Here is a 14,048-nt window from a genome sequence, read left to right as displayed (position 1 = left end):
CACCTGCAGACACGGCCAATCGTGTCTGTAGGGACGCCCGACCAAGCCGAAGGCAACAGCGGGATTTGAACCGGGCTCACCGTGTTGGTAGGCAACAGAATGGACAGCTACGCTACCCAGGCGTCCCGGAATTACTCCTCTCCAACACCACAAGTCATTAAAACGAGCTTTGGCCTGACTGTTGGTTAAACGAACTGCAGCCAGAGCATGGGGTGTTTTTGACAGCTCTACAACAGCTTCATGAAGTGTCACAGGAGCTGTGCAGGAAGCACAGCGACATGCAAATAAGCCAGCGATAGGTCAGGATGAAGCAAAGGGAAATGTTAATTCCGCTGGAAAAAAAAATGAGGCTGAAACCAAGGTGGGGTCAGTTTTGGGGGTGAGAGCAGCGGGCGGATGGGTGTTTTGGCAGCATTAGGGCTGAGGTCTGTCACCGTTCACAGACACACCTGCTAAGCCAAGCTGCGTGCGGCTCTATTGCTAAGACCAGCCCATTTTCATAAACTAACACTAATTAAGCAACAGTAGCAAGGCATGATTAGTCTGGGAAAACAAACCCTCATATGGCCCACAACATGATTCTGCCTGGCATTTAATCCTCCGGAAAACAGGAGTGGGAATCTCAGACATAATTATACACTGTTATTAGCACCTTTTACCAATCTCCTGTGCCTCATTACGGCAAACCAAAGTCATGGAGTTTTCCACACGCAAACCCCAGAGACGCCATGTTTAATGGGAAGTGGCAAAATATGTGGATAGAAAGTTACTGATAGAAGAGGGTTAATTATATCCAAAGGCGCCATGATTGGTAAAGCAGCTGCATAAGTGGTATTGAACGGTAAGGTCATCTGCTTTTTGTCTTTCCTTGACCAGTCCACATGTTTAACCCTGCATGGGCTGCGGGTTTACATCCGATCAAAAGAAAAAAAATAATCTGTTGAGCCTCAGATTACAGCTTGACGGCTGCGTCTTCAGCTGTTAAATTAAAAACAAAGAAACACATCTGAGGACTGATATTATGATCAAAACATGATGCATAAACCAAACAGCAGCAGATAAATAATTTTCAAGAATTTGTAAATGCCTACTGGCGAATTCACTTAAAACTCCGCGCCAAGTATCTTGCTATTAGGATCCTCTGTGAATTAAAGATCTTTATTCAAGGACAAAAAAACATGCTTTTTTTTTAAGTTTGGCTCTAAATATAAATGATAGATTACCAAAAAAAAGAAAGAAAGAAAACAGGGCGAATCTCAGTTCTTGTGGATAAAAAGGAATCTTGCCGCAATTAAGAATTTAGCTGCAAACGCCTGAGCAAGTCTGCCTTGACTGAGCCATTTGCCAGCATATGGTGTCCTTTTGTTTTGGAAGTGATCATTAGTGGCCCATTGGGAACAAGCAGATGTCATCATCTGCCTGGCAGAGCACGATGATGAATAACCATGGGGTGGTGCAGATATGAGTGTCATTGGAAACCTATGTCACAGTGACAGTCTCGCATATCAGCTAGCAACGTAAACACGCTACACTTCTCTGGACGCCGCAGAGGAGCACATTCGGCGAGATGCTCAATGAATGTGCATTAAAAAAAAAATTATATGACATGAAAAAGGGACTTGGTTAAGTGAATATCAGAATTTCCGTTTTTGATACTTGTAATTTTACTTTATTCCTTTTGTGAATGGCAGCGGAAAAGGCTGAATACCTGCGCTGCTCAAAGAAACCTGAGTGTCAGAGGTCTAAGGCTTAGCCGGGCTTTGCTGTATTTGAATTGATTTCATAGAAAAGAGTTCTTAGGATCTATTCTAACAAGCAAGAGCTTTATTACATGACACACTGATGCATGCTGACATGAGTCTTGTGTCTGCTACCTTTTATATTACATAAGACTATCTTAATATGACTATGTTCATTCCGTATGGACGACCTGTGAATTTCACAAAATATTGATTACAATTTGTGAGTAGTAATCTGTAATAAATACATTTTGAAAGTAGCCGCACTACTACTGATGATTTAACACAATCACACAAATTAAAGAATATATAGTATATAGGTGGCACGGTGGCACAGTGGTTAGTGCGGTCGCCTCACAGCAAGAATGTCCTGTGTTTTGAGACCCGGGGTAGTCCAACCTTGGGGGTCATCCCAGGTGGTCCTCTGTGTGGGGTTTGCATGTTCTCCCCGTGTCTGTGAGTTTCCTGTGGGGGCTCCGTTTTCCTCCCACAGTCCAAAGACATGTAGGTCAGGTGAATCGGCCGTACTAAATTGTCTCTAGGTGTGAATGTGTGTGTGTGGGCCCTGTGATGGCCTGGCGGCCTGTCCAGGGTGTCTCCCCACCTGCTGCCCAATGACTGCTGGGATAGGCTCCAGCATTCCCATGACCCTGAGAACAGGATAAGCAGTTCAGATGATGGATGGATGGATGGATGGATAGTGTCTCATTAGCACACACTGGCTTGATGCCTTTTGCTGTTAGCTACCTAGTAGCCTCTTTGGCCAGTTTGAGTTTTCTGTGAGTTCCAGGGTATGACGTTTATCCTGAATAAACACCATTTTTAATCAAATGAGTGTTAAAGCCCTGGGGCATAAGTGCAGTATGGTACCCCCAGCTGAACGCTGGTGCCCTGACAGAGCTGTAAGAATGAAGACGTGAACTTTGAGCCTCAAAATGATTCCCCATGCTCAGACAGATGGGCTGACAGAACTCATACATAAATCAAGTTGTATTTTTGGGCTCTGTATTTACACATGTGTTAGAAATGTTTGCAACGACTTAAGTCAACAGAGCCATAGTTTGAGGTACGATACGCATAGACCCCTTGACAGCTGCCATTGCCATCTGTCCTTGGTGACTGAACCATGTTTGAGAAAGCTGGAATAACATTTATAAAGGCGTAAATGTGCTTCAGACACGCGGTACTTTGAGAGACACGTGCCACATCAGCAGCAAAGTCTAAATGCAACGAGTCCGTAACGCAGTTGAATCTGATATTCATGTGCACAACTGAACAACAGGTGTTATCCAGGTTAATTATTTCTATACTCAACCTGAATGTGAGAAGCATTTTAATGACCGGTTTAAACGGGGCCCATATTAAAGACCTGCCTTACGTATTCTCTATATGACTCTATCCTCCTTGAGTCCCCCCCCACAGCACTTTTTAATGCCACTTACATCTCCTCGCTGCCCCTGAGACCTTGTGCCAACCGAACTGGAGTCTCACATTAAAATCCTATTTACAACTTGCCCTAAAATTAAAGCGTGGCTGGATAATGTCACACAAAGTCATTTATTTTCTCCAAATCACGCTTCAAACAATTAGCATGAACATTTGCTCGTCGACAGAAAACAGGCATAAATTGCTGGTTTTTTGACAGGCACCTTAACGAACGCCAACACTGCCTATACGACTTAACTACCACCACCACCACTACTACTACTACTACTACTTTCGGCTGCTCCTGTGAGGGGTCGCCACAGCGGATCATCCGTTTCCATCTCTTCCTGTCCTCTGCATCTTCCTCTGTCACACCAGCCACCTGCATGTCCTCCCTCACCACATCCATCAACCTCCTCTTTGGCCTTCCTCTTCTCCTCTTCCCTGGCAGCTCCATATTCAGCATCCTTCTCCCAATATACCCAGCATCTCTCCTCCACACATGTCCAAACCATCTCAATCTTGCTTCTCTCGCTTTGTCTCCAAACCGTCCAACCTGAGCTGTCCCTCTAATATAACCTGGGCTGTGCTCCTAAATGACTTAACTGAGTAATAATAAAATAGAGAATGGCCTATCAGGCTACGCTGTAATAATATCTTAATAATAATTCGGAACAAGTCTCTTCTCAATGGACTGTGGTATGAACATGACCAGCTCACCACCTAGCAGATACCGCCCCCATATTTTGTCTGATTTGGTTGATTCTTATCTGATCTGACACTTTTTAATTACTTTTGGGTGAAAGTTGTGGCATGACCTCATATAAATCAGCTTTCAATCATCAACTGATTGACAGCTGATGTTATGGCATGAAACAGGCTTGTACTGTCTCATAAAGAATATAATAATATATGTGTATATACAGTGCATCCGGAAAGTATTCACACCCCTTCACTTTCCCCACATTTTGTTATGTTACAGCCTTATTCCAAAATGTATTAAATTCCTTTTTCCCCCCTCATCAATCTACATACAATACCCCATAATGACAAAGCGAAAAAGGTTTTGTAGAAATTTTTGCAAATTTATTAAAACTAAAAAACTGATATATTGCATGTACATAAGTATTCACACCCTTTACTCAGTACTTGGTTTAGGCACCCTTGGCAGCGATTACAGCTTCAAGTCTTCTTGGGTATGAAGCTACAAGCTTGGCACACCTATATTTGGGGTATTTCTCCCATTCTTCTCTGCAGATCCTCTCCAGCTCTGTAAGGTTAGATGGGGAGCGTCGCTGCACAGCTATTTTCAGGTCTTTCCAGAGATGTTCAATGGGGTTCAAGTCTGGGCTCTGGCTGGGCCACTCAAGGACATTCACAGACTTGTCCCGAAGCCACTCCTTCGTTGTCTTGGCTGTGTGCTTAGGGTCGGTGTCATGTTGAAAGGTAAACCTTCGCCCCAGTCTGAGGTCCTGAGTGCTCTGGAGCAGGTTTTCATCAAGGATCTCTCTGTACTTTGCTCCATTCATCTTTCCCTCGATCCTGACTAGTCTCCCAGTTCCTGCCGCTGAAAAACACCCCCTCAGCATGATGCTGCCACCACCATGCTTCACTGTAGGTATGGTATTAGCAAGGTGATGAGAGATGCCTGGTTTCCTCCAGACGTGACCTTTGGCATTCAGGCCAAAGAGTTCAATCTTGGTTTCATCAGACCAGAGAATCTTGTTTCTCATGGTCTGAGAGTCCTTTAGGTGCTTTCTGGCAAACTCCAAGCGGGCTGTCATGTGTCTTTTACTGAGCACAGGCTTCCGTCTGGCCACTCTACCATAAAGGCCTGATTGGTGGAGTGCTGCAGAGATGGTTGTCCTTCTGGAAGGTTCTCCCATCTCCACAGAAGAACGCTGGAGCTCTGTCAGAGTGACCATCGGGTTCTTGGTCACCTCCCTGACCAAGGCCCTTCTCCCCTGATTGCTCAGTTTGGCTGGGTGGCCAGGTCTAGGAAGAGTCCTGGTGGATCCAAACTTCTTCCATTTAGGAATGATGGAGACCACTGTGCTCTTCGGGACCTTCAAAGCAGTAGTAATTTTTTTGTACCCTTCCCCAGATCTGTGCCTCGATACAATCCTGTCTCGGAGGTCCACAGACAATTCCTTTGACTTCATGGCTTGGTTTCTGCTCTGACATGCACTGTCAACAGTGGGACCTTATATAGACAGGTGTGTGCCTTTCCAAATCATGTCCAATCAATTGAATTTACTACAGGTGGACTCCAATCAAGATGTAGAAATATCTCAAGGATGATCAGTGGAAACAGGATGAACCTGAGCTCAATTTTGAGTGTCATAGCAAAGGGTGTGAATACTTATGTACATGCAATATTTCAGTTTTTTATTTTTAATAAATTTGCAAAAATTTCAACAAAACCTTTTTCACTTTGTCATTATGGGGTATTGTGTGTAGATTGATGAGACAAAAAAGGAATTTAATCCATTTTGGAATAAGGCTGTAACATAACAAAATGTGGGGAAAGTGAAGGGGTGTGAATACTTTCTGGATGCACTGTATAGTGTATATATATATATATATGTATGTATGTATATGTGTGTGTGTGTGTGTATATATATATATGTTTTGTGGTTGTATGTTACGTTAGCTTAATTACATTTAATTACATTCATTCAGTAGGAATTTTTAACGTCCTGAACAGTAGCTGTGTTTAAGATGAGCATGAATCATTAATCGACATGAGATCAAAACTGACACAAACCGTTTGGTACTTTCTCATACTCCTTGTTGTAATCACAACCTGTATTCATACGTTTGTATTTTGTGATCAGTTTTCAGTGAAAACAGTATATGACTGTGATGCCACTGCTATTACAAAATCAATGCTTGGACACGTCAACTATTTTAATGATATAATTTCATCATACAAAATTGTAGAATTTATCTGCTTCTGTTAGACAGATTGAAGAGTGCATCCGTGTCCTCGCTCTCTATCTGGGTTTGTGTCCCACTCACGAGATGAGTTTTCCTAATTTTCTCTTTGTGACTAAACTGGACAAAACTGTTCCATCATAAAATAAACCTTTCCCACCATGTGAAATAAAGGGACATATTTATGGTGAAATTCTTTGGAAGTGAGCAGATAATAAAACTGTAATTTTAGTTCTGGGCAGTACGGTGGTGCAGTGTTTAGGGAGGTCGCCTCACAGCAAGAAGGTCTTGGGTTCGAGCCCCGGGGTAGTCCAACCTTGGGGGTCGTCCCAGGTCCTCCTGTGTGTGGAGTTTTCTCCCCGAGTCTGCGTGGGTATCCTCCGGGTGCTCCAGTTTCCTCCCACAGTCCAAAGACATGTAGGTCAGGTGACTCGGCCGTACTAAATTGTCCCTAGGTGTGTGTGTGTGTGGGGGGGCGGCTCTGTGGGGGCCTGGTGGCCTGTTCAGGGTGTCTCCCCGCCTGCCGCCCAATGACTGCTGGGATAGGCTCCAGCATCCCCGCGACCCTGAGAGCAGAATAAGTGGTTTGGATAATGGGTGGATGGCGCTACACTGCATTGTGGGCCTTCATTAAATTAAATCTCGTATTGTGGGTTTTAATGTGTTGAGAACAAAAAAACAATTAAACTCAACAAGTCTGCAAACCTTTCCTCTTTTCATTATGTCCGTTGAAAGTTCGAGTCAAGTCACACGATCACAGTCGTGAGGCGTGATCATATGGTGGCAGTGCAAAACGTAAATCAGAATTGTGTAATCACGTAAAACGCAAATGTGTAATTGCAGTGTCAAGACTGCTCCCGTTCCGGCCACTCTCGCCCTCGTTTCTGTGTCTCATGTCTTGTCCTGCTCTGACAACACCATCCCAGTCCTGACTCCTGCCCAGTTTTCCTCTGTTACCCATCTGCCCCAAAGCTGTTGTTGATTATTCAATCAAGTTCCTGTGTATTTAAGTTTGGCTGTTTAGTTTGTTCATTGTCAGAGCGTTCCATATCTGTACCATGTCACCATGTCTGTACCATGGATGTATTATAGTAGAACTGGATACTGGATCTAAAAATGGCGCCTGTTCATTCCTATGGGAATTGCTCGCCTGGCACATACGCCGAAAAAGTTTCTGGCTTCGGGGTTACTTCCGGGTACATGGGGCCCACTGAATATGCACAGTAGTGTTACTCCCATCATGCCTGTAGGCTATGAGAATGGCTCGCACACAGCCGGGCTGTCATGCAGAAGAAAAAGATTTTTCTGGGCTTTGGACATTTAAAAAAAAAAAGAAAAAAGATTAAAACCCCATGGCTCAAAAATATACAACACAAAAAGTAATAACTGACCATGATTATAGCTGCAGGTGCCCTGTCAACAGTTTTACAGCCGTCTCTTTTACAATGGTGGTCTATGGGGAAAATGCCTTTTGGGCCGCAGGGGATTTTTTTTTTTGCTGCAATACCACGAGTGACCACTGGAAAAAAATTGGCTGCAAGGCTGAGTGGCGGCGCCATATCCAGTTCTACTATAATACATCCATGGTCTATACCATACCTCTGTTATGTTCTCATCATGTAACAGTCACGTGTGTTCCTGATACCCTCGTGTTTCCCACCAGTTAACCTTTTGTTTAACCCGTTACCACATCTGCATTCAGGCCCTCAATCCCTGCTCCCGCCATGGCACTCAGACATTTACTACAAACATCTGATTCAGTTTAATCTTATTTGGAGCTAGCAGTCTAATTCAATAACAGCTTAAGTTCAGATGTGAAAAGTGAACCTGTTTGTTGAAACATCATCATACCAGCATAATCCTGGTATGATGACTCCTGCAGCTTCTCCTGTAGATGTACCTCTTCCATGCGTCTTTGTCAGAAACACAGACCTCGCCCCGGTGCGAAAAAGTTCGACGCTGGCAACTGAACAACGGTTGATAATGATTCCCTGATACCTACCGTATACATAGAGGATGTAGTCGTCGTAGGCCTCTCCCACGGCGTTGGACGCCACGCAGCGGTAGGTGCCGTTGTAAGACTTGTTGAGGTTCTCGATGTAGAGGTCGGAGCCGGTGACCACGGCGTGTGGCGGCACATCCTCGTCTACCCTCAGCCAGTTGATCTGATGGGGACTGGAGAGCACAAATACCACACTCATCCTTCACATGCTGTCTGTCCGTAGCCGAACTCTGACATAAAAGGTCAGTATTGAGATCATCGGAGGAGGACCATCGGCAGGCCTCGTCTAATGACACATTTTATAAACGGCGCACAAACAAGTGGTCACATTTAAATGCTACAGTGAAATGGAAAAGGTTAAAGGAGTGCTCGGACGGGGAGAGAAAAGGATAAGGCGAGACTTAAAACCGTCATGTGTACAGCGATCAGGGTGTCGTCTTTTAGGCTACCCCAAAAAAAAAACCCCAAACCGGTTATGAATACTCACTGTGGTTTTCCCTCTGCGATACATGTCAAATCTAGATTGTCTCCCTCTCTTGTTAGTCCCTCAGGGTACGTCACCACGATCTTCACTTCTGGTTTATCTGAAAGTGCAGAAAATTTTGGATTTGTAGAAATCACTTTGTGCTTTCGTTCGAGCCCTGTGGCTTAGTTACGTCACTGTGACATTGCATTTAATGTAATGTGTGATGTAATGTAAGATAAAGTGACGTGTACTGCAATATAGCCAAGGAAAGAGAGTGTACAGGTGAAAGAGATTCAGATATGTGTGTATCTAGATTAGTGGGTATCTAGTCATTCTACCTACAGCAAAATGCCTCTTTTCTCTTATCAATATTAGCCAAAGATTACCAAAATGTCAAGCTGTCGGGTTGAGTCAAGCCTTCCCGCTCTTTTTCTCCCCTCCCTCAAAAGGTCAGACAAAACAGTTTTCTATCTAAAAATATTAATATTCTGCACAGCCCGCGAAAGGGTACCTTAACCTTTCTTTGATGTTTAACACAGTGTAGGGCAGCCGGTACTACGTCTTCAATCAATGCACCATTTAAGGAACACCAAATCTCATTTGACATCGAAGCAAAAGTTACTTTTTCTCTGCGCTGACGGCATCCCGGAGGCCGAGGTTGCAGGTCATCTGTAAATTTTGAATGCCGGATCTCACAGTTCGTGGCTAATAATCGTTGGCGGCCCAAAGCCTTTGAGCAATCTGCACATCGATGAACAGAAGTACACCAAACGTATTTGTGGCCTAAATGTAGGCTAAGGGAGAAAAAACAAAAACCGGTCACTCACATAACACTTCCAAATGTCTTTGTGCCTGGAGGTCCTTTGCAGCTGGGTGGTCGATGATGCAGTCTACTGGCACTCCATCATCCTCTTTGGTGACAGCGATTCTCACACGGCTGATGACGGTGTACATCCTGTCATAGGTCTCCTCTAATGTTGTCTCACCTAAAGGATCCAACAGGAAAGATTTTTTTTAAAAAGAAAAAAGAGATAAATGAACGCCATAAAACTCTAAAACAACGCTACGATTCCGTATCTGCAGCCACCATCACTGGCAAGTGCTTCTGGTTATTTGGGAAAGCACTGCTTGTCAATTTAGGACCTCGCTGGTGCATTTGCATTTACATTCAGTTCGGGATTCATTGATGTGATGTTTGAACTAGATGTAAGAGGATTGCAATTCGCCTTTGGCCTTCAGTTCTGTCAAGAGTGGCAAGGAGTGGTGGTATAAGCTTGATAATGAATGCCTCTGCAGTTTGAGGGTTGAGCGTTGTTAGGGCTAACCCTGCAGTAATCTGCTGCCCACTAGGCCTCTGGCTGTCAGAGGGGCATTCATTTAGAGAGCATTACAATGCCATCGGGGCATCGCATTAGCCGCAGTGCTGAGTGTGATGGTTTACTCGCACTTAATGAAGTGAGGAAATAATTACAGCCCCTTTCTGACCCGCAGCACACTTCCATTTCAGCCCTGTCGCAGGGGAGCTGGGCCGGACCCGGGGAGGGGGCGAAACACCGGTGCTCTGCAGATGATGATCACCACTGCACACATGCGTGGCCTTTTAATGGTGATTAACCCCGTGTAACATGCACACACTTCCCCACACCGAGATCTGCCCATGCAACAGTCGAAGTGCCAGTTTTGGAAAGTGGTCAATTCTCTTGGGGTCATTCAATTTGACGGTTCTGTCAGTTGCCGTGAAAAAAAAGAGTATATGTCAGTGTGTATGGTAATGATGATTTTAGTACCAAGAAAAAATATTTTAATAATTCTCAGGAGCAAAGGGTTAATAAAGGCTTTTAAAAAGTGTGTAATGAACGGGTGGCTCTCAGTTAAAGGAGAGTTAATGCATTTATGAAATTTTGTTAGACAAATGCATGCATTTTTCACAGTGAATGACACGAGTGAAATATTCAAATTTACCCTCAACTTTTCAGCCTAGAGCTGGTATGGTATTAACTGGAGTCTGCAGCTGCATGAATATTTGATCCTATTTCACTTACAAATGCATAGAGTGTATGTGAGTTAGACTCATAGAGTATTAGTTAACCACGCACATCTTTACATAAACTAGAGGGTGACTGATGGTAATGCTCTTAAAAAATGCCAGCACCCATACTTCCATTGATGTCTCTACAAAACCCACTTTGATTAGACACAGACAGACAGCTAGCTAGATAGATAGAAGTGATAAAAAATCAAACCAGTCTGTCCATCAAATGCAGAAAATGGCTGCCACTCAGGTGCAGAGGGGCCTCACATCTGAATGCAGAGCTGACTTGAGTGGTGCGACAAAGAAGCCAAATCAAACGCCTTTGTGAGCAACCACCCCTGATCAATCCTGGTGCAATCAGGCGTGCTCTCCTCTCTGGGCGACACTCTCCCCCAAGTCATTCTCCAATCTGAGTCCTCTGCCCCACGAGTTTAATAAAAAGCCCATTGTTCAAGCTAATTTACCGGTGGCCACTAAATCACTACTGCAAGAGTATTGTGATTAGCACGGTAGAAATTATGGCAGTACTTTCTACAGAGAAGTTTACGGACTTAATTTCCATTACACTTGCCAGGCTCAACTCTCCCGCTTACACTACCGGCTCCCATAGCAGAGGAGAGCCGGGCTCAGCTGTACAGAACTAATATCACAGCTGTCATTTTATGCTCAGAAGGATCGAAGCTACCCTGCGAGGTAAGTCCTTACCAGCCCTGAACCTATAACTCCCGTTTTTGACAGCATGATAGATGGTTGCATTATCAAGTGTGGGCCAATTTGAAAGCGTGAGTTTAAAACAGCCGATGGAGCTTCTTTCACACCACTATTACTGTCTTGTCCACGCACCGATCACGAGACAGGCAAACGACCTCAATGCTGCCACGCGATGGATGTGCATCTTTTAATTGGTTGAATGATTTATAAGCACATGTTTACTAATAAGGCGCTTGGGCAAGGGCATAGTAGGGACATGTCCGACTACTGAATTGTCCCTAGCAATAATTTTGATCAAAAACATTAAAATATAACCACTGTTGATGAACAAAAATCAAAGGTAAAGGTGAACAAATGACACAAAGCTGAATCTTCTCTTTCACACATCTGGATATTTTGAGTTTGGTTATGCGTCCCATTTATTGGTCCCTTGTTAGACTTTGTTTTGAACGCGCAGCGCCGGATCCTGAACGCGGTTCGCGCGTTCTCATAGCCTGGAGGCATGATGGGAGTAACACTACTGCACATATTCACTGGGCCGCATTTACCCGGAAATAACCCAGAAGCCAGAAACTTTTCGCCATGGATGTGTTTTACTATAATACATCTCTACTATAATTACTGTAATACATCTCTACTATAATACATCCATGGTATGCGCCAGGTGAGCAATTCTCGTCCGGGATGAACAGGCGCCATTTTTAATTATCCATGTTTGATGCACAATCTCGTTCTCTACTACAAGGCCCTCCTCCCTAACCCAGTATCGCTAAATTGGATTGGCGTTGCCGTTTCTTGCTAATGTGTGAGGCTGTGGCTACATCTGGTTGTAAGAGGCGCCAAAGCCCCGTCACCTAGATGTGCAGCTCCGTCAACTAGATGTGCATGTAGGCTAAGTGAGGAAGACGCCATCCTTGTACTAACAGTTCACGTGTTTCGCCATTACAGTTTGAGCATCTGCAACAGCAAGTGATTACAGAGTCGGCGTTCGTTATGCCTGAGTATCTATACGTATTTTGGTATCGGACTTTCACTTTGTCCTGTTGCATTAATGTTAGTGTGTGTGTTTGGCAATTTGATGATATGCACAGATGGCCAAAAGGAAAAAAAGAAAGGTGGACATTAGGAGCTACAAGTCAAAGTGTAAGTCACTTAAAGAAAATATTTTCTCAATTGCTAATGTGTAGAGTCAACAGTAATGGTAATAATAAAGCTATAAATATTTTACTCACTTCATATGGCTTGCACCAATGTGTTATTTTGTCAGATGACAGAAGCAACCCGACCATGTAGTAAGTAGCTCAGAGGTGGAGAGGCAGGACAGGCAGGGTCACAGGTGAGGTTGAATAATGACCTGGTGATATGTTAGCATTCTTCTATAGATGAATGCTGCAAATCCCATACACAGCGCCCGTCACCAATATTGAAGTGCTGAACAGAGTTAGGGAAGCTATTGGTCACCATGGTAGTTTACCGACAATTAGGGCTGTCACTTTAAGAAAAAAACATATTCGATATTCGTGGCAGAATTGTACCCATATTCGAATTTGGATTCGAATTTCCACGTAAAAAACGGTCTTTAAAATGGCAAGACTAAAAATAACCCGTAATTTATTGACCAGTAATTATTTTGATCATGCGTTTTACCATTTGTATCCACAAAAGGGGACAAGCAGACAGACAACATATTTCGGTCGAAATAATTAGTGAAATTAATGCAAATTATGAAGTCAAATGTTGCCATATTTTCAAAAACAATTACCACAGAGTATGCTTCTCAAAAAAGTAATAATAATGTCAATAATCCTCATGGCAATTGGGCTGCATTCAGCGCTGCCATGGCAATGTAACGTAGGCTACTAACAGAACGTGGCCTATAAGTAGCCTAGGCAAGCCCACCAAACTAAATAACTAAAGTAAATAATAATAGTAATAATAAAATAAAAAATAGTGGGTTATGTGGCCTTTGTAAATACGATTATACATAGCCTACACATAGGCCTAACTGGACTGGGAGGCTACAGATTATTCGCCAGGAATATCAACTGGTTAACGTGTTCAGTGTCAAGAGCGGAGCGCTTTTTGTTAACAATATTCCCAGCTGTGGAAAAGACTCGCTCAGAACGCACTGATGTCCCGGGAACACTCAGCTACTTTCTTGCAAGCTGCGCCAGGTGGGGATATTTTCCGCTACCCAGCGTCTTCCACCATAGAAGAGGATTGCTGTCTGCTGGCATCGTTGTCTCTCTTCGGCAGGACCACATCTCTTGGTGCAGTACATTGTCTTGGTGGTCTCTCGTCTCGCCCCTTCCCTTGTATGTTTCTCCAAACAGATCGCCCATTGCCGTCAGGGCTGTTTTCCTTGCGTGAGTGTCTGAGCTTAACGAATGCTCATCTGTCCCACTTTCAAATCTCACGGCCATTTCTTCTTTAATGTTTGCGTGCACTTGGTCCTTCTGTTCCTCCGATAAATGCATTAAACTATGAAAGCGGGGATCCAGGTATGCTGCTTTATTCAATAACATGAATGTTGCTTCGTTATTTTTGTCATAACGCTTCCTCAAATCTGTGTCGATCTTTGCGGTCATTTCTCTCAAGCTGGGCATTGCATTAGGAATGGGTGAGCCAAGTTGACACAGTAGTAGTACATGCTGTAAAGGCAATACAGCAGAAGCTGTGGGATATTTGTTAGTTGACAAAGCCTCAGTCGCAATCTTGAACGGTCTAAGTATTTCA

The 14,048-nt window shown here is 43.8% G+C and overlaps 1 protein-coding gene across 1 annotated transcript in view; it reads right to left on the bottom strand.

The window, feature by feature from the left end:
• cadm1b (cell adhesion molecule 1b) overlaps positions 1 to 14,048 on the bottom strand; it is a 224,176-nt gene that overhangs the window by 25,111 nt on the left and 185,017 nt on the right. The window contains exons 6-8 of the mRNA XM_056283760.1: positions 9,397 to 9,555; positions 8,591 to 8,687; positions 8,104 to 8,276 (exon numbers count right to left, since the gene is read on the bottom strand). Coding sequence (XP_056139735.1) covers positions 8,104 to 8,276; positions 8,591 to 8,687; positions 9,397 to 9,555 — 429 coding nt within the window. The remainder of the gene's footprint in view (positions 1 to 8,103; positions 8,277 to 8,590; positions 8,688 to 9,396; positions 9,556 to 14,048) is intronic.

Source organism: Lampris incognitus, chromosome 7, assembly GCF_029633865.1.
Source record: "Lampris incognitus isolate fLamInc1 chromosome 7, fLamInc1.hap2, whole genome shotgun sequence".
Lineage (NCBI taxonomy): Eukaryota > Metazoa > Chordata > Actinopteri > Lampriformes > Lampridae > Lampris > Lampris incognitus.
The sequence above is the reverse complement of the archived record's forward strand: the minus strand, read 5'-3'. Positions and strand labels throughout refer to the sequence as shown.